General features: G+C 38.3%; 1 protein-coding gene across 1 annotated transcript; it reads right to left on the minus strand.

The window, feature by feature from the left end:
- Window positions 1–4,367: 4,367 nt before the first annotated feature.
- LOC109056521 (E3 ubiquitin-protein ligase TRIM58-like) lies at window positions 4,368–20,629 on the minus strand. Its single transcript, XM_042776119.1, has 10 exons — window positions 20,487–20,629; window positions 17,483–18,116; window positions 14,686–14,781; window positions 14,149–14,382; window positions 11,918–12,083; window positions 7,981–8,052; window positions 7,863–7,883; window positions 5,513–5,539; window positions 5,154–5,329; window positions 4,368–5,069 (listed from the first exon to the last, which is right to left on the minus strand). The coding sequence occupies exons 2-10, from the start codon at window positions 18,095–18,097 to the stop codon at window positions 4,710–4,712; spliced, it is 1,767 nt and encodes a 588-aa protein (XP_042632053.1). The 5' UTR covers window positions 18,098–18,116; window positions 20,487–20,629; the 3' UTR covers window positions 4,368–4,709.
- Window positions 20,630–21,506: the final 877 nt, after the last annotated feature.

A 21,506-nucleotide genomic window follows, 5' to 3' on the forward strand; every position in this document is an offset into this window, starting at 1 on the left:
TTTCCACAAGTGATGGTTTGGTGTGCCAGTCATCTCAGAAAATTTGGTCCACTGTGTTTTCTGAGGTCCAAGGTTCAATATTGAAGACACCTGGTGCCACACTTCTAATCAGCTAATTAACTCAAACACACACTGCAAAGCCTTTAAATCGTCTCTCAGTCTTAGTTCTGTAGGCTACCCCACAAAAATCATGGGGTATTGTGAAGAGGAAGATGACTTGCCAGTTGTCCAAGAAGCAGAAACCATTGACACAAAAGGCCATTGCAAAAGACCTGGCTGTTCACAGAGATCGACTGTGCCAAGCCGCATTAAGTAGAGAAAAGGCGAAGGGAAGGAAAAGATGTCATAGAAAAAAGTGTACAAGCAATAGGGATAACCGCACCCTGGAGAGGATTGTGAAACAAAACCCTATTCAAAAAACTGGGGGGGATTTCACAAAGATGTCAGTTAAATCATCAAAATTAAAAGAAATAAAACATTTGAAATATATCAGTCTGTGTGTAATGAATGAATATAATATACAAGTTTCACTTTTTGAATGGAATTAGAGAAATAAATCAACTTTTTGATGATATTCTAATTATATGACCAGCACCTGTATATGCAGTGTGAGGACCAAACCAAATCTCCAGGTTCTCTTATGAGAACCAGGCTGAAAAAATGATGTGCACCTCTGTCTATAATACATAAAATCACTGTAACAAATAGAGCAGTTAAAACATGTCCCTTGTGTGACAGTGTCACAACCTGATAATGCTGGATCACTAGATCGCCAATCATTTATGAACAAAAACAAAGTGTCTGAAACTCGCTCTTAATAAACATGCTCCTCACCAGCGTTAATGTATGCTATGTACTTTTTGTAATCCATGTCACTTATTTTTTGTACTTTTGTACATACTACAGCTGTATGTTATCAAATTTGTCAGTCTTATCTTAAATGTTACATGATATCATATTAACTTGTACCTTACGAACCATGTCTAGGAAATCTGCAAAAATATCTGGATTAAATGAACTATACTAGATTATATGATAATACAATACATGTATGAGGCATTAATTGACCAATCAAAACAACCAAAATAATATCAGGAATGTATGAGGCATTAATTCACCAATCAAAAGATCCAAAATATTAAATAATTAAAAAAAAAAAAAAGTTGACTAATGTCTATTACAAGAAACTGACCTACTAGAATCTGAACACAAGAAACGACAAACTTCACAATTCTCTCATATTTTCTCTTCATCTTATAGGTCAAAAAAAAAAGAGGAGTAGCTATCCTCATATGAAAGAAGCTAACATTTACCATCAATAAAATAATAACTGGAAGGCAGATATATTATCATTAATTCTGCAATTAACAGTAAAGATATCACTATTGCCAATATATATGGACCAGACATGGAGGATAAAAACTTCTTTCACACTTCTTGATATTATCAGAGTTCTCACAATCAGATGTGATCATAGGGGAAAACTTCAACACAGTTATTAATTCAATATTAGACAAATCTAATGCTCCGAATCAGATGAAAACCTGGTGCTCAGCAGAATTTATAAAACAGTATATGATAGACAAAATAGCTGGAAACAAAAAACAAAACAAACACAACAACAAGAACCCATTATCATTTCAGATAATGTCCCAATTACCCTCACTCTTAATCACAATGGAAACATGAAAACCACACACAGATGGCTAACCCATCAATACTCCAAGACCAAGAACTGAACGATTATTTTAAGAGAGAGTGGGCATCCTTCATTGACATAAAAAACACCCCTGACCTATCGGCGACAACATTATGGGAACAGAAAAGTCAGTAATGAGAGGGAAGATTATATCATAGTCCACATAATAAGGGGAAAAAATGGAAAAATACTACACCACATGTATTCACAAAACCAATGTCAACACATTTTAAATGAGATAAATCAAACAAAGAGTCATTTTGAAGAAACTATAAATAAAAAATTATAATTTCAAAAAGAACCTTTATGATTCATGCATTTTAAACCTAATGACAAATCAGGAAAGTATCTATAGCCAATCTGCTGAAACGTAACAAGGAAAAAAATACTTACACCTATAATTAAGAATGAGAGCAAAACTATTCATACCCCACAAGGTATAAACATAACATTTCAGAAATTTTACAAAAATCTGTACAATATTGATAAAGTTCGTAATGATAAATAGAACAGTCAATTTTTCCATAACATAACATAACGTTAACAAATGAACAGCACTATTTACACTACCAAACAATAAAGCACCAGGTTTAGATGGGTTCACCACAGAATTTTGCAAACATTTTTGGTCAACCATTTCACCACAGTGTTTAGATATGACAGCAGAAATTAAAAATAGTTCATCAGCCACTGAACACAGCACTTACTGGAACCAAATAAAGATCCTTCAGTATGCACGAGTTACAGACCGGTATCCCTTATCAACACTGACATCCAAATCATTAGCAAAGCTATACGTTTAGAAACAGTCATTTCAAATCTTATTTATCCAGATCCAACTGCCTTTATTAAAGGACACCACTTGTCATATAACATACATTCAATATCATGAATATCAGCAAACCACAAAACAACAAAATTATAGTATTATTAGATGCAGAAAAAGCATTTGACAAAGTCAACTGGAACTTTCTTTTTGCCACGCTAGGAAAATGTAGTTCTGGGGAATCATTCATCCACTGGATTAAAAGATTCTACAGTAACCCAGGGCTTCAGTTATCACTGATGACATTATTATTTTAGCATCATTTCAGTTGATACGAGGGACCAGGCAAGCATGGCCACGCTCTCCACTCCTATTTGCATTATTCATAGAGCTGCAATAAGAAAAAATGATAACAACATTGGCTTCTCAATACATAAAGCATCCATAAAATTTCACTAAATGCAGACGAAATTTTACTGTACCAACAAAAATTTAGAAAAGTCACTTTGTTATCAATCTCATTAATTATTATTCTAAAATATCAGATTATACAATAAATTGGTCCAAGTCTACAATTCTACCAATAAATAAACAGTGTAAAGTGTATAGAACATCTGCATATCCCATTTAGAATAGGCAATATCACATATTTAGAAATAAATATCTTATTTAATCTTAATTTTATCTCACTACACAAATCCACAGAGAATGACTTAAAACACTGGATGAACCTGCCAAAGAATCTCTATAATAAAAGTGACCGTGATATTACCAAAAAATAAATCTATTTACAATGATTCCTATTCAGCCAACTAAGAAACGGTTCAACACATTAAATAGCAAGATAAATAATTTCTATTGGAAGAATAAAATACCTTAACAACTACAGTATCTCTGACAATGGATAAACCTCAAAATAGTCAATAACCCATGATTAAATTCAGTATCTCAAAGGATGGATAAAAAACATACATACAAAAAAAAATACCATGCTCAAAAGCAAGAAAAATAAAAAAAAAAACCATAACCCAACAACCACACATTCACTCTTTCCATAATAAAATTAATAAAATAAATCATAATCCAATAACGGCACATTCACTCTTTCCTGTTTGGCATAATCCAGATTTGACCATTAACAGATCTCCACTTATTCATGAAAAATTGAAACATTTACATCATCTCTTTGTGGATAACCATCTCATAGATTTTTCAGAATTGATACAAAAATATAATTTAGAAAGAGTTTCAGTATCAGTTTTACCTACAAATACCAAATACAATAAATATCGGCAAAATTACCAAAAAAAAAAATAAAAAAAAACATTAAAACAATGGGAAAAAAACCTTAAAAATATATTAAGTAATCAAACAACCTTAATTTTTTGGGAAAAAGTCTGTTTAAATAGATTTAGTAATACACAATTTACCTACTCAAACAAACAATCAGTCCACAATATATTGCGTCAATTATTGACAAGTAATTCTGTAAACGAAACAAAAGTTTTGATGACATTCAGTAATTCAAAAAACAAAACAAAAAATTCTATAAAATAAACAAAAGTTTTGATGACATTCCCAATGTATTTTACTATTTTTTTTTTTTTAGAATTCATTGATGGGATATGATACAGTTAAAAATATAAAATATTCATTTAAATATAAAAATAATTAAAATAAAATATTTCATATGGGATAGATGTAGTTATATTACTAACGTGAATGAAACACTATCATGCTTTTGTTATTTTTTTCATTTGATGTATTTATATTTTTATTTGGTTGTGGTAGTGCAACACTTGTGTTATTTCACTGATGCTGTCATTCATTTCAATTCCACATATATCAAAAAAAAAACATTCAAAAAAAATGTCTTTGCCAAGACTAAAAATCTAAGGCACTCTAGAGAACACCCTAGTTTGCCTGTGTCAAGAAATAGCCCTGCAAGAAAAATGTCTTTGCCAAGACTAATAATTTACAGATGAACTGTATTTTTGATCAGTTAAATGCTACATTATTGACACAAGCATCAATTCGTTTCAAAGATGTCTTAGTGATTCCAAACTTTTGAAGAGTTTAATTTCAGCGGCGAGTGTGTAATTTCAACTTTATTCCACAATGTCTGAGTGTCCTACATCATTAATCTCTCTTTCCATTGTCCTGAACTCATTTTGTGCCTTACTTTCTTCAAAGATGATCAGCCTTTCTTCTTCCTTGCTTTTGTCCTTCAAGATTCACACATTCTCATTCTGGGACACTGACAAATGAGGACATTAGCATCAACGGCACATCTTTATCGCCCGTGCCGAACAGTGGGAACAGTTTCTCTGAGAACGCTACAGTAAATGAATACACCTCTGATCCTGTCTTGGCATTATAGAAGACCAGCTGACCCTCCTCACAGTCCAGATAGATGCCGATACGCCGCAAGTGACCCATGACCTTAACCTTAGCGAGAGGTGGCGCGGTCAGAGCGTGTAAATGGTTCCCGCTCCACCACAGCGCGTAGTAACCAATGGCAGGGGTCATGTCAAACAGACCTTTCCTCGGGGCCGACTCTCGCATCACTCCCAGCTTCCAGTCCTTATTTTCACCAACATTTACCTGAAAGTGTGACATTTAGATCTTTAGTGCTAAAAATATAACTTACTCAGATTTTTGTGTGCATTAATGTCTAAAGCATTCAACCTCCCAGTAGTGTCTTCCAGATTGGTAGCCGTCTTTGGCGAGCACACAGGACCAAACATCAAAGCGCTGCGAGCTGTTCCTGTAGAACTGCAGCTTCTCGCCGCGTTTCATCTGTTTGCGGTCGTCTGAGAGGATGAGGAATGGGTACGCTGTAGTTGGATTCAGCGTTACGTCCTCTGAAATTAAATAGATATTTCAGCAGCTCATGAATTTCAAAGAATTATACAGAAGTTTCAGTTGAATTGAAAAAAGAATCAAGGCGTGACTTTGCTTGACATGCACATAATATACAGTATATTACAAAAAATGAGGCTATGAAGGCAAAATAAAGAAATGATACAGGAGTCAAGAATACTTACCAAGATAGCTTTTAACCTTTTTGTGGCCTAAAAAAAAGAAAGAAAATATTCTATATTAAAGGGCCGATCTAAATCACAGATTGGATGCCAGAAGGTAATAAAACATCATCTGTTGAGCTGCTTTACAGTTCAAACTGAACTTGTTTCATAATTGACACTGTTCCTTGTTTATTACTGCAAAGCTGCTTTGAAACAATCTGTATTGTGCTATTTTAGTTTCAGTCATCACAACCCAGAATAGCTTACCATGGTGATGGTTATGACAGTGATAATGTGTTTGGTCTTGGTGGAATAGATCTGAAAGAACAGAGTCTTGCGACTGTGAATACACTGCTCCGGCGGCAGGACACTTTAACTAGAGGACTATCCCTCCGGATGAGAGGGGCAATTACACTGGTATGATTTACTTTTAACTAAACAGTAAAATGATCCCTGCTATTATGTCATTAGTGTGCAAAAATGTATTTATCTACTGTATCTAAGTAAGTTAAAATGTAGCAGCATAGCAAAAAGAGGCAGTCCAAACTATACACTAGGGCAGGGATCCTCAAATCTGGACCTCAAGATCCACATTCCTGCAGAGTTTGGCTCTAACCTTAATCAAACACACCTGAGCATGCTAATCAATGCCAATCAATGTCTTTGGGATCATTAGAAAATCACAGGCAGGTGACTTTGAGCAGGGTTGGTGCTAAACTCTGCAGTGCATTGGACCTCCAGGGCCAGATTTGAGGAAGGGAGCACTAGGGGTTGCACGACTACTCATTTTTGCTAGTCAGTTACTGGTTCGAAATGAAAACATTTTCTGAATTAGTTAAGTTCAGCATGTGTTGAATGAGTTGTGCATCCAAGAACGTGCTGTCATTCTGTGGATCAAAAGCTGAAAGAGCTTCAATTAACTTGCTGTATCTTTGTCCAAAGCACTCAGACATTTCTGCAAGCACCACATGCAAAGCACTGTAGCATAACCGTCAAAGCTCCACTTGTCCAGTGCTCTCATCCAACACTTATTCTTGAAAGCCTTTGTTAATGGTGAGATTTTGTTTGGAAGTTCTTAGCCATCTCAACACATCCATAATAATCACAAATCACAGCACACTCTTGCAAGGCATTCTGAAGCATGTGTAAATAATTTGACAGATAAGTCACTCCTTGCATAATTTGCTCCTTTCACAAAGTATGGATTGCGTCGTTCAAGTCAAGAAGTCATCTGCGCTTTTAAACAAAAAAGATTGCGTCACAGCACAGCATTACATCTAATGCAAAGGCAGTTCATCATTTCTCATCATGCAGCTCAGTGTATCTGTGCACTCATCAACGATGCAAATTTTGTTCCCCAGCATGGCTAGCATGTCCATGGAAGTATATTATCCTGTTTATGTCACGCGCATGGCTAGCATGTCCATGGAAGTCTATTATCCTGTTTATGTTAGGCTCCATTGCCTGAGTCAGGTGCCTTGTATCACCATCACTACCCTTAATTGCTAGCGCTTGCCATTTCTCATCAGCACAGTGCTGTGATATACTGTATGGTTCACATATTCTCAACTACTCAGTTATGTTCACATCATCAAAAGAAAATCATAACTGTGTTGCAGCCTGGAATCAAACACACCCCTCTGGCACAACAAAACAGGCCCCACGACTGAGTCTGGTTTCTCCAAAGGTTTTTTCTCCATTTCTGTCACTGATGGAGTTTTGTTTCCTTGCCACTGTTGCCTTTGGCTTGCTTAGTTGGGGAACCGACTTTACCTGAAAAGTTTACTCTTTACTATTGTCCCCTTTTTTAGAGCTGCTTTACAGCAGAATTGAATTGTATGCATTATTGAAACATTATTCCTTTTTAACACTGTAAAGCTGTTTTGACAATTTGTATTGCAAAAAGAGCTATATAAATAAAGGATATTTTACTAGACATAACCCTGTGCATGTACTCTACCATCTAGTAAAGCTGTGACAGTTAAATGCATGAACTGTCTAACATTCCACACTTCATTTTTCAGTTAATCAACTGCATCTTCAAGATATTTGAAGTCCACTTAAAATAAAAAAGTACATAACTGGGACACACCTCTGGTTCCCTCATAGGAACTTTGCTGTGCTACCAATTATTGCTGCAGGAAAGAGTTGACTGTAGACATAATTAATACTAAAGAACCTAAGAATCTGTTTGATAATATCTCTATAAGCGTGTAGATGAAAGGGAAAGGGAAATGCACATGAAAAAGCACTCAACCTGACACTCCTACAACCTCAAAATCCAACATCTAACAAAAATGTCTGCTGCTTGAGCTTTTTTAAAAGAAAGACACTGAAAAAAATGTATAGATAAATAAAAAAATATACATACCTGTTTTTAATTTCCGTAGATCTGTAAAACATAAAATGAAAGATTTTGGAGAAAGCTCATTAATGTTCCTACTAGAAGTGGTACAGATGTCAGTGTGGGTTCAGGTGTTTTTCTTTACCTTTCAGTGACCACTCCTTCCTCCTCATTGATCGAACACTCATCATACTCTCACTCTCTGCTAATGATGACACTGCCATAGAAATCACACGCATACAAAGTCACTCTTATAAGGTTCTCTTCATAAGTGACTTTCTGTTACACATGCATTCTGTGGAAACACTTTAAAATACTCTTCCATCATTAATGAATAACTATGCAGTAGTAACTACAATGGACTACAAGAAATGTCTTGGTTACGTATGTAACCCTCGTTACCTGAAGGAGGGAACTGAGAAGTCACGTCGTGACTGACGAATTGGGATCCCACTTCGAGAGATCAATCTACTTCGAGTGTAAACTAATCCAGCCAAAAGACATTGGCATGCGATGATTGCATTCCAGCTGATCACAGCGTGAGCATAAAAAGGCAGCCGGTGCAACGCATACAAGGTTTACGCTGAGGGGCCGAGACGGGGACCCGGCCGCTCAGCGGTGGTACAGCAGCTGTGGTGACATGATGTCTCTGTTCCCTCCTTCAGGGAACGAGGGCTATATACATAACTAAAACGTTTCCTTTCAGTCGGTCACTATGAGTCACATCGTGACTGACGAATTGGGATCTCTACCAAAGCGCCATGGATGCTGCCCCTTCCAGTGTCCCTTTTTGGTGTAGGCTGGGGCTCACAACAAGAAGACCAGTCACACGAAGGCTACAGAATCTAGCAAATGTGTTGGGGGTTGCCCAGCCCACAGCTCTACAAATATCTGTTAGCGAGGCACCACGAGCCAGCGCCCAGGAGAATGCAACACTTCTAGTAGAGTGAGCTCGCAACCTAAGCGGGCAGGGCACACCCTGTGCCTGATAAGCCAGGGTGATGGCATCCACAATCCAGTGGGCCATCCTCTGCTTAGAGACGGCCTTCCCCTTCTGCCGGCCTCCGTAAAAGACAAAGAGTTGGTCTGAGGTACTAAGGATTTGTGTATGTTCTACGTAGCATATCAAGGCTCAGACAGGACAAAGCAAAGCTAGGGCTGGTTCTGCCTCTTCTGAGGGCAGCGCTTGGAGGCTCACACCCTGATCCCGTAAGAGGGAGTAGTGGGAACCTTGGGCACATGGCAGGGCCAGGGCCTCAGGATTACCTGGGTGTCAGCCAGCCCAAACTCTAGGCATGAATCGTCGACCAAAAATACATGCAGGTCCCCTACCCTCTTGATGGAGGCCAGTGCAAGCAGAGTTTTCATTGACAGAAGCTTCAGCTCAACTGACTGCAAAGGCTTAAATAGGCCCTGCTGTAGTGTTTTGAACACCAGAGACAGGTCCCAAGAGGGTATGGAGGGGTGCTGGGGAGGATTTAACCTTCTCTACTGTGAGGTCAGTAGCGGTTCGGACCACCTACAAAAATTCCTCACAGTGCCTTGGCCTGATAAAACCGAAGTAAAGCCATAGCAGTGCTCTGGCAGTATAAACCGGCAGCAAAGTCTCAGCGGTCTTAGGACATCTTAGAACATCAACTGTCAAGGGTGGTGAGGGAGGAGGAACCAGCAGGCCGGTTTCTGGCAGTAAAAGGTGCCATCCATGACCTGGTGAGCTCCTCATGCACCTTCGGGAAGAAAGGCACTGGGGCGGGGCGCTGAGAACTCAGAGAAACTTATCATCCAACCTCGAGGGCTTGGGATGCGGTGGAGGTTCCCACTCGAGTCCTACACTCTTGGTGGCCCAGGAATCCCAGGGGGAGAGCCTGGCCCACAGCTCAGAGATGGTCATCTACCCCAGAGGGTGGCAGCGCAAGCGCAGCTGAATCTTCCTCTCCAGAGAGCTCTCCCTCCGATGAAGAGGGCCCAGCACAGTCGTCAGAAGGAGCACCGAAAGATACCGCTGGTACGCTCTTTGAAGAGGGCCCAGCACAGTCCTTTGGCAGCTCGACTGGTTCTGAAGCGCTAGAGGAGTGGTGGGCCCCCGAGGATTGGTTCCCTGAGGGGTTTGCCACCACTTTAAACCCTCAGACCCCCCGTGCTACTGCGTGAAGTAGTCCTTGCCTGGCCTGCTATGGGAACATGACTCATCCACGAATGACAACCCAGAGCCTGGCCCACAGCTCAGAGATGGTCATCTTCCTGCTATGGGAACATGACTCATCCACGAATGACACTTCAGCGTGTTTAATGCCCAGACACGTGAAGCAGCGATCATGACCATCACCTCCCACCAGGTAACGACCGCATCCAGAAACACAAGGGTGAAACAGAATCTTTAAAAAGATAATCCATCATCTTTACAAAGACACACCCGTGTACTCTTTTAGAGAAATAGGCTATTTCAGGGAAATGCTCTTTTACAGGTGGTAGTGCAGCCTGAAGTGTGCAACCCACTCGACACAGGAACAACCACGGCTGAAGCGCCAATTGCCAACACAAAAAGCTCCCTAGAGCGTGCTGAACTCGTCGTCACGATGAAGATACTGGATGGAGCAAAACGATATTGTCACTTGGCTCAGAAGCGATAAGCTGGTGTGCATTGCACCAGCTGCCTTTTTATGCTCACACTGTGATCAGTGGCAACTGGATGCAGTCATTGCATGCCAATGTCCATTGGCTTGTTAAGTTTTCACTCAAAGTAGATTGGTCTCTCGAAGCGAGATCCCAATTCATCGGTCATGACGTGATTCGTAGTGACCGACTGAATGGGAACTCTGATTAAAGCATAGGTAAGTTAAAGCAATGCAGTAGTTCACTATTAGCTAATCAATAACTACTATTCTTTCATGCCTCCCAAAGAAATAATGTGAAAATGCATAATTCAAAAATGCAGGTCATGGTATGAATCACTCAAACATACTATCAAATCCTTCAGAAGCAATTAGTAATTATTTGTAACAGTATTCTAAATGACTTGAAGGCACAATACATAATTTTCATCACTAGAGGCCGCATATTCAAAACAAACAAAGAAACAAAGGCGTAGTTTGATGACGCCGTGACTGAGTGTGGAATCATGGGAGTTGTCGTCTGCATCCCCACAGCCGGTGCAATCAGATGGGACTCATGTTCATGGATGAGCTAATGATTTATTAACATAGTAGAATGAAGAAGGGTGAGGCTGAAAGCCGTCGAAGTGAAATGAGGACACTGAACGAGCGCGACACACAGCTCAAAAACAGCAGAGCTTTTATCATACTAGATACATTTGAAAGTTCTGTTATAATGCTACTGTGTGCAGTCGTCACCTGTCTATTAAAATGCAACATCTTAAAGCGTCTTTGTTGTTTCCATGTTTTCTGCACAATGGAAATCTTATGACTGGCACACACGGTGAACTATGCACAGGTCGTGTCACTAGTGAAAATTGCTTATTTCTCTGGATTTAAACAAAACATTTGGGATAATGTAAGTACACAAGTAAGCAAAATATATAACACTGTTCTAGTGGTTTTTGGATATTTTAATAAAAAAATCTTGTGCCTTTAAGTCATTGTTAGCTTTTAAGGGTTTGTAAGGTTCTGGATCGTAATTCCTTCTAATGGATTTAGTAACACTTGAGTCCAATTATTAACAGTTTACCTAAATCACAAAGCTGCCATTACATATTGATTATGTAAGAGGTTAAATGTTAATTATAGTAGCAGTTATAATCTTAATTTATCCTGCATTAGTTTTTGATTAGTGTCACATTAATTATGAAACTGTGTATAGTTTCTTAGCAGTTCTCTGGGTGGCATGAAAAATACCTAATAGTGAACTACTGCATTCAACTGAGTGCTATTACTTACTAATCTGTTAATCAGAGTTTCTTGTTAGTTAACTGTAGTTAATATTGTGTTACTCATTTGTTCTTGTGTAGTTATTTATTAATGCCAGAACAGTATTCCACAGAGTTTGTCATTCTGTTCCTTAGCACTAAATGCAATGTTATGCAACTAATGCTGTGTTACTAAATTTATCACACAGCAGTTTCTCACCAGAGTGTCGGTAATGCACTTCCCCAAAGCGTATGTCATCCAGTTTTTCCCGGATCTCTCCTAAAGCTGCTTTGACGTCCCCAAGTGAGAAGCGTAGGGTCAGCTCATCCACCTCATGCATATCCATATCTGAGTCCTGCAAGGGACTGTTGGCTTCCTCAAAACTCTGTCATCATAAAAAGATGATCATATTCAAAAGAATCTGGTGGAATTGAACATGATGAAGATAAAACACTGTGTGTATGCCTTATGCTGAGGTATACTGAAAAAACAGAGTGTAGTAATGAGACTTGAGCGAGTATCTGCTTTATGAGGGATTCTGCCCCTCATCCACAATCTGTGGTTTCTGCAGATCTTTCTATGCACAAATTCACTTGCCTCTCATTCGTCCACCTTTCTGCCTTAATTATTCCGAGAATAGTTGCACCACATACACTTCAAAATGGTCAAGTAAAATAAAAAGTGCTTTAGTGTAGTGTGATAATTTTATAACTTGTGAAGCCAACTGTGGTTTCGGACATGTCCTGTGTCCTGTGAATCATTTCTAGTGCCCTCATGTTCTTCTTGTCTCTTGTTGATATTTGTAACCCTTTGTGGTGAGTTTTTTCCCCCAAGTCTAGTCTAGTCCACTATTGTCAAGTCATTGTACTGTTTCTTTGTTTTGATGTGTTCTTAATAATCTGCACTTGGGCTGAACTGCAACTTGCCTCCAGTGGATATTCATTAAAGCGTACTGATGAGTTCCAGTCTTCTTTAGTCATCAACTAAATCATTACACAATTAGAAGCTGTTTTTTTTTTTTTTTTTTTACTTGCTTTCCAACACTTTGTGGCCTAGTATATACAAAGTGTAGTACTTAATGTAGTAGTAGTGTATGGCACAGTGTCCTTACTAAGGAGTCTGTCATCAAAAATGATGGTGGACATCAGTGCTTGAAGTGGGCCAGTATGCACTGGTACACAGTACCGGCACTTCTGACATGTTGCTGGTACTGAGTAAAGGCATCAGTGTCTGGGTGATTAGAAATGACACTATAAAGCACACTACCCAGGACGTCATTTGAAGCCAGCAAACTTCTGTAAAGTTCAAGGATCCAGTATAGGAATGCATTAGTAATATGTAATAAGTTCAAAACTGCGCTAATGCAGAAAAACATGGACGATTTCATCAGAGATGGCGGAGAGAATAGTGACTCGTGTGCAGATGGCTTAAAAGCACAAGTGTTATAATGAATGCCGGCTGAATCTCAGTTACAAATCTCATTTCGTTTTACATAAAAATATCCTACAGTTCAACTTAGAAGTAATGCCATTACTGTAAAGTAATACAGTTTTGTTTATATTGTATTTGGGATGCACTGTCATGGTTTCATCTTTCCATCAGGGAAGGAGTAAACAACCTGTCCTCACTGCGAAGTCTTTAAAAACTGAAGCATGTTGAAGTGCCTTGCACGTCACTATTAAGACCTTGCCATTGTTATATAGATGAACTAGGAACGCCATTGCAAAATACCCAAAAATGATAATGTCTCCATCTGCTGTAATGCTGAGTCATCCACATATTCAAAAATCGCACCTAAAGAAGCATTATGTATGTCAGCTTTGACTGTAAAATGCCATTGACTCATAACTAATTGCATCATAATAAAAGATTTATCTTTTGAATGAGCAGTTAAAACCTAAGTTTCTCACATAAAGATATTGTATGGCATCAGGAAATGCATCATGCATCATGCATCATTTGTGTGTGTGTGTGTGTGTGTGTGTGTGTGTATATATATATATATATATGTCCATTTTTGCAGTAAATTACTGTGACTGAATTTTTATCGGCTTGTTCTGTGAGGTTAGAGTTAAAGTGGGTGGGTTTAGGATAGGGGTTATTATAAATGTCACATTAGGTTAGGGGTTAGTATAAATATAACATTTTATGTATGAATACAAATTAAATATGTTATCTGTTTTATTCTACAAATAAACACAGTTGTGGAGACATTTTATCCAGAAACATTATAATCATAAGAGATGCATAAAACAAGCATAGTTTGTGGATGTAGTGACACCCAGTGTCTTAATAGTGACATGCAAGGCACTTGACCATAATTCAGTGTTTGATGCCTTGGGAGTGAGAATAGGTTGCAATAAAAAAATGAAGCAATGGATGTAGTTAAAACAAAACAAAACAAAAAACACAGACTCTGGGGTGTCTGTTGTAAGACTGCATCTGTGTACCTGAAGGAAGCCGATGTGGTCGTCTGAAATAGCCTGTGCCTCTAGTCGACCTCTGCGCTCTCGCAGCTGCGCTAACTTTGTCTCAAGCTGGGTGACAATGCTTTGTCCTCGTCCAATCACAGCCTCTCTCTTCTCCTCGATCCCACCCACCAGCTCGCTGCGGATGCGATCTACCGAGTGTGTGACGTCAGACAGGAGCTGCTCCACCTCGGACAGCTCAGCCTGAGCGTAGCTCTGTGAAAGACATTGTGCATGACAAGCCTGGACTGCAAACATTGTGAGCACCATTCAAATGGACAGTTCAAAACATTTTCGGCATAGATGTTTATTAAAAGAATGATTTTAGCAAAGTTTTTAACTATGTGAAGACAAGTGATTAAACATCACTGTAAAAAAAAAACCATTGTGAAAGTTTTTCACAGTAAATTTTAAAGCTATCTATAGCTTTTCACACTTAGAAGACAATTATACCAATTTTATTCATCTGTGTGCTGCAAACTTCAATGACAATAAAGCTTGACTATAGTTTTAAAATACCTGCAAGGCGTGTAGTTTGCTATTCAGCTCAGTCAGCTGGGCATTTCTTTTGTCAATACATGTCTGGAGGTCCAGTTCTGTTTTTCCCAGGAGTCTCTATGAGGTGAGAAAAAAAAATTAAGTCTCTTAGATCTAAAATCTCTCTTCCTCTCAGTCTTTTGTGAATGACTTAATATCATCCATATATCATAAAGTCCACACCATGTCTCTATGATGTTCTGCTGCTGAAATACAGCTGTGGCCCTGAAAGGCCTCAATGGGTGCTGTGATATGGCTGGGTAATTTTTCTATATGGTTGCTAGGCCTCTCTTTATTGTCACGGCAGTCAAAAGAGTAAGAACAGCACCCTTCTGCTAATTCTCTCCTCCAATCCACATATATCCCACCAACAATTCATTCACCCTAAATGCATGATTGATCGCCTTCTGCTAATTCTCGCCTGCACGCTAGGTGGAGCTGACCAACAATGCATTTTTCCTCAGTTGTGTATCTGTATATGGAGTTAACAGGCTCAGTCGAGGTGCATCGGTGCTGCACAGATCGATTGGCGTATGACATCAAATACTGCGAGAGCGATTCAAAAGCTTTAAGAGTTGCTCTCGTGGTACTTCGATGTCAAACCCGGTTCAGTCTGCGCAGTGGCGATGCATATAAAGCAAGCCTAACATCGTCGCTGTTCAGTATACAGCATTAAATTAAGATAAAGTTCGGTTCTACACCAGAAACACAAACTATCTATAATGCTTACAAGAATACATCATAATATATAATTAGAGATACAATTAGCATCAAGCTACACTTGAAAATCTATGATTATTAATGTATTTGTTTAAAACCCACTTTAAACCGAGTCGAGTGCTTGTAATAACTTCTGATTTTGAACTTCCGCTTTTGATTCTGATTCTATAATAGGCAGACATGCACTCTTTGTATGTTTTGAATGCTAAACCTGTTTATCATTTCTTATAAGCATCCTTTTTTGTTATTAATCTGAATAATCACACCTGGTGTGAATAGCCCCATAGTGATCTGTTTTTGATTTTGATTCTAAAGCATCATCGCGCTGAACTTTCGCGCCAAATTTTTGAGTTGGTTACTCTCCCCAATCCCTTGTCAGTGTCTATGAAAATTGTTTCACCTTTTTTTCCTCCAAATACTGTTCACTTGATTACTTATACAGAATCATAGCTGAATGGTGTGTGATAAGTAAGGTGCCAAAGTTTTGTCCAGATGAAGAATATGAGATAATAACAGTGATGCTTTGCTACGGCAACATTCTTTTGAGTAGACTACAAAATTATGTTGGCATTAGTGGAATTACATTAGCATGGTTCAAATCTTGACCATCATCAATTCGTAGCAGTGAATGAAGAGGTATCATATCATTCACAAGTGCAGTATGGAGTACCGCAAGGCTCAGTGCTAGGGCCGTTACTCTTCACGCTTTACATGTTACCCTTGGGAGATATCATCAGGAAACACGGTGTTAGCTTTCACTGTTATGCTGATGATACTCAGCTTTATAAATCTATTCTATACAAGAAACATCTCAAAGTTAGATTATTGTAATGCTCTATTGGGTGGTTGTTCTGCACGCTTAGTAAACAAACTCCAGTTAGTCCAAAATGCAGCAGCAAGAGTTCTTACTAGAACCAGGAAGTATGATCATATTAGCCCGGTCCTGTCAACACTGCACTGGCTCCCTATCAAACATCGTATAGATTTTAAAATCTTGCTTATTACTTATAAAGCCCTGAATGGTTTAGCACCTCAGTATTTGAACGAGCTCTTGTTACATTATAGTCCTCCACGTCCGCTGCCGTTCTCAAAAACTCTGGCAATTTGATAATACCTAGAATATCAAAGTCAACTGCGGGCGGCAGATCCTTCTCCTATTTAGCGCCCAAACTCTGGAATAACCTACCTAACATTGTTCGGGAGGCAGACACACTCTTGCAGTTTAAATCTAGATTAAAGACCCATCTCTTTAACCTGGCTTACACATAACATACTAATACACTTCTAATATCCAAATCCGTTAAAGGATTTTTAGGCTGCATTAATTAGGTAAACCGGAACCCGGAACACTTCCCATAACACCTGATGTACTTGCTACATCATTAGAAGAATGGCATCTACGCTCTTATTAGTCTGTTTCTCTCTTATTCCGAGGTATGTTGTTCAATGAACTGATTTTAGCTGGAAAAGTTGACTGTTTGTTATTGTCCTCTTGCATTATTGACAAACTATTTTCCTGTTTCACACTGTAAAGCTGCTATATTAATAAAGTTAGAGAAAAAAGAAAGAAAGCAAGCTCTACTAAGAAGAAGAAGAACAACAACAAATACAATGATAAAAATAACACTAAGAAAAACAATAGGTGTTTTTAGCACCTTTAGTGCTCTGCTCCTAACTATAGATTAGAAATATTAAAGTGGTAGTTCACTCAAAAATGAAATTCTGTCATCATTTCTTCAACCTCATGTCATTCCAAACCTGTATGAGATTCTTTCTTTTGTTTAACAAATAAAAGTTATTTTTGAAGACATTTTTAACCAAATGTATCCAAACAGTTGATGGTAGCCATTGACTTATATAGTATTTATATATATATTCATATATTTTTATATTTAAATAGGAAATTGAATATTATTCTGTTCATCAGATGAAAGAAACTCATACAGGTTTGGATCAACTTGTGATCTATCCCTTCTTGTCTCTTGGCATTGCAGTTTTGAGCTGCACTGAAAACATATTTCCACATTAGCATTTCCACATTAAAAAGAGAAACTGTTACCTGTTTGCTGGCACGTTCTGTCTGCACTGAGACTGTGGTGTGTGTGCGGTGTTCCTCCAGCACACAGATGGCACAAATACACTTTTGATCTGTCCGACAGTAGACCTCCAGCAGCCGGTGGTGCTCCTGGCAGGTTCGGCCTCGCAGGGCCTCGTGAGGATCCAGCAGCTGATGGGAAGCATAGAACGACGTCTGCTGATGTGGCAGGACGTGAATCTCACAGTATGACGCAGTGCACGTTACACAGGAACTGACAGCTTTCTTTTTCTTGCCACTGCAGACGTCACATAAAATCTGCTCTGCATCAGCTAGCGAAGCTCCATTAATAACCGCTTTTTGCCTTGGCTTCGGTTGAGGTGGCCCATCATAGTGCATCTCTTTATATTTCTGAGCGATATGTGCAAACACACGGTTTATGCTGAGCTCAGGACGCTCCTCAAACACCCGTTTGCACAGTGGGCAGGTGCAGACTGAGCTAGAGGCCCAGTAGCCCCCGATGCAGCCCTGGCAGAAGTTGTGTCCGCATGGCGTGGAGACGGGCTCGCTGAAGAGATCCAGACAGATGGAGCAGGTCAGCTCCTGCTCAGAGAAAAGATCACCGTCCAGCTGGGCCATCTTGTGCTTCTTTGACAGCCTAGAAAACATAACATATCCAAGTATTGAAAAATGACTCTGGGGTAGTTGTTGTCAGCCGGGAGACACAGTTTTCAATGAATTATTATTGATTTAAATGATATAACTCTAATTGACATTAAAATGCTAGAGGTAAAAAACAATCAAAAATTAATTAATTTAAATTCGTAAACATCGTCCATCTTTTCACTGCTTATTTAGAGTGTGTAATTCATCACACCTTAATCAGAGAAAGAGCACTGACTGTACCGTATGGGCTTGAAAACGGGTTTTCATTATGATGAGTGGTATTTGACTCAGTTTATAATAATCTTATATAAATGGTCATGTTTAAAATTTCCTGCAGAACTACATACATGCAGAAATGATATTATTTTGTGTTCGGTTAGCTGTGTCCATCAGCAGTGTGCAGTAGGCATGCGCATTTGAACTATTTCCTTATATTGCTTTGTGGGCAAATTGATGTTAAACATTACAGACATCTGTAGTAACAATCACTTTATAAACAAAGATGTACGCAGAACAACGGGTCAGTTTAGCTCATGGCATGGGCTGTCAGGCATTGCTGTCCTGTGGTGGTCTGGAGAACTAATATGGCTGATTGAGTGACTAGTAGCTTCCCCGCTAATAGTTTAGATGTCCATGAGCACTGCAGGCATAGATATCACACTGTCAATCATGACCAAACACTAGCACTAAACCAGCATAAACCAGCCTGAACCTGCATGGAACGTGTAAGCTGGACTTTTCACTGGGAGGTGCCTGGTTATGAACGCACAATCATGTGGCATTAGATGTGCCGACATATCTCAAAACAAAGGTCGTGTGCACAAACATTGTGTAAAATGCTGTAAATCTGGTTTAACCATGTCTGGTTGAGTTCCTTTACTGAGTATGTTAAATACTATTCCAACATGCAGCGCATAAACTGCATCTAATGTCATTTATAATAACCGTTATCCTCAATGGTCCAGTTTGTTAGAGCATGAAATTATTTATTTAGTATACAATGTCACATAGCAGGTGTTTTATTTATTTATTTATAGTCACTCTGTTTAGAAGTACAGTCAGAGAACAGTGCTGGTAGGTGATGGATCTGATGGAGTGTAGACTCTAAACCAGCAGCGTGACTGCATGAAGAACACTAACAGACAGTCCAACTGTACCTGATAAACCAATAAAACACTCATGAAAGATGCTTAATGAATTGATACTTTAACAATGAAATGGATTTGTGGTGAGAACTGTGATAATGATTTTTGATATCATGGTTATAAACTCTAGTAAGTAACACGGTAACACTTTATAATAACTCTCATTAATAATCATTAACAAACATTATGTAATGCTTAATGGATCATTAGTTCAACATGCCAACATGTTTCGGCCTCTGTGGCCTTCTTCAGGGCAAATTCAAAAAGTGTACAGGGGTCAATTTGATTACTATAAGGGAACACAATTCAGTCTGTTTATATTGCATTGTTTTGATAAATGATTTTTTTTTTTTAATTTCCACCTGTTGATGTATGATTCAAGGAATATTCTGTTTAATGTTACACAATAGTATACTAATATACTGTAAGTGTTGAGGTGATAAAAACATGTTTTGCACCCAAATTACAATGTGTGATATATCCCTGCCAAGCATTTAGCTAAACTTAACTAACCAACTTTTTAAACAAACATTGTTAAAGTAGCTAAAAGTCTACTTGATTTGTAAAGATGTGAAAACAGTGAATTTCGGTCATTTGGAACACTTATTGCATCAAAATGACTGCTCATAAAGGTATCAATGATTAGTAAATGTTTATACACATTTACAATTGATGAATAGTTTCTACTTTAGACTGGGTACTGCAAAAACATTAACAAGTTATTAATAAATAAAGATGTGCTAATAGTAGAAGTCAACACAACAAACTAAGACCAAATATATGACCTTTACAGACTATGATTATAAGCTAATAAATATATAACATGAATAGTTTGTGAAGTGCCTATAAGCTATATTTTCACATTTGTAAATGTAAAAATGATCATTAGCTATTTTAATTTTAATGACATTTGTAAGCATTCAAAAGTACATTAACAAATAAACTTGTAAATATTGTATAATTTCTGTAAAAATCATTTGTATATTTTTAAAATGCATTGAAAGTTTAATGACATTTGTAAACATATATTATCTAACATATTAACATATAATATATTAACTAATTATCTGTTAAGCATTATATAATGTTTGTTAATGATTTATTAATGAAAGTCATTATAAAGTGTTACCAGTAACACCAACCTTCAAGCAAAGCAGTCTTTATTAACAGGACAGATCCCCAGCAGAACATTCACACAGCTCATGTAGCTGACTTACCTCTGGTTTGTTTCAGATGCTTTGTTGAATGCTGAATTATGCCTCTTCCTTTACTGGTGTGCAGTCAGTCTTTTTACCGTGACAGTGCAGGTCTCAGTGTTCATGGTGTCATGTCCAGCTGAGCATGTTTTCCTTTAACACACACAGGGATTGGCCACGGCTCCCAAAAGTAGTCAGGTAAGTCTGACAGGTTAGGCTGGTGCAAATTAGACACAGTGAAAATATGTGAGAGGAGCAGAAGTGTGTCAGAGGAGGACAATCACCCTTGAAACATAGGTAGATGAGACAGTGTCAATCAAAGAAAACCACTGAATAATCAATCAGATTACAGAAGGGTGTCTTTCAGATTCAGATGGTTTCTGAGCAGGGATTCTGTGTGAAGAGAACCTGTAGACCACACACCCAGTATCACCTGAGGCTTAGAGAAGCTGACTTTAACAGTACTTAACTAGTACTTAACTAGCTCAAAGAGACCGTAGTTCTCACAATCTAAAACAACTTTTATCAAGATACAAACAGCACAGTAGCAGAACAGATGTTTGGCCATTTACTGTTAAATGCATCATTATGCAATTTGAAAGACCCACGTCTGGCAGATCAATGTGCTACCTGTTTCTTATCCAACACAGCAGGAAGAACTGTTGGAGAAGTGTAAATAGATTATATATTCAGATATACCAAGATGGTGCATTCATATTACTACAGAAGAGAGGAAGTGCCACACCAAATTTGGCAGAAAAAGTTCTGCATTATAAATAAACATCCCACCTTTAAAATAAACACTATTTGAGAATAAGAAACAACATTCATGCCAGATTGTGTTGCTGGTTTTTGTTGTTGAGGTTTTCAGTATTTTGCCATTCGGATAGTCTTGGCAAATATGGCCGCTGAGTGAACAGACTTTCCTCAAAAGGGAAAGTAAAAAGTACATGTATTCATTAAAAAATGTAGCTGTGGAGAGTGTAAATGTTGCTAATATCACTGATGTTCCATGAGAGTTAAGTGATCAAGCACATTTAC

The sequence above is a fragment of the Cyprinus carpio genome, chromosome A19 (assembly GCF_018340385.1).
Source record: "Cyprinus carpio isolate SPL01 chromosome A19, ASM1834038v1, whole genome shotgun sequence".
NCBI lineage: Eukaryota > Metazoa > Chordata > Actinopteri > Cypriniformes > Cyprinidae > Cyprinus > Cyprinus carpio.

Coding starts and splice junctions, on each gene's coding strand:
- LOC109056521 (XM_042776119.1), bottom strand. CDS start 18,097: ATGGCCCAGCTGGACGGTGATCTTTTCTCTGAGCAGGAGCTGACCTGC. Junction 14,782..17,482: donor CAGAACGTGCCAGCAAACAG/GTAACAGTTTCT, acceptor CTCACCTCATAG/AGACTCCTGGGAAAAACAGA. Junction 5,330..5,512: donor AAAGGTTAAAAGCTATCTTG/GTAAGTATTCTT, acceptor ATTTAATTTCAG/AGGACGTAACGCTGAATCCA.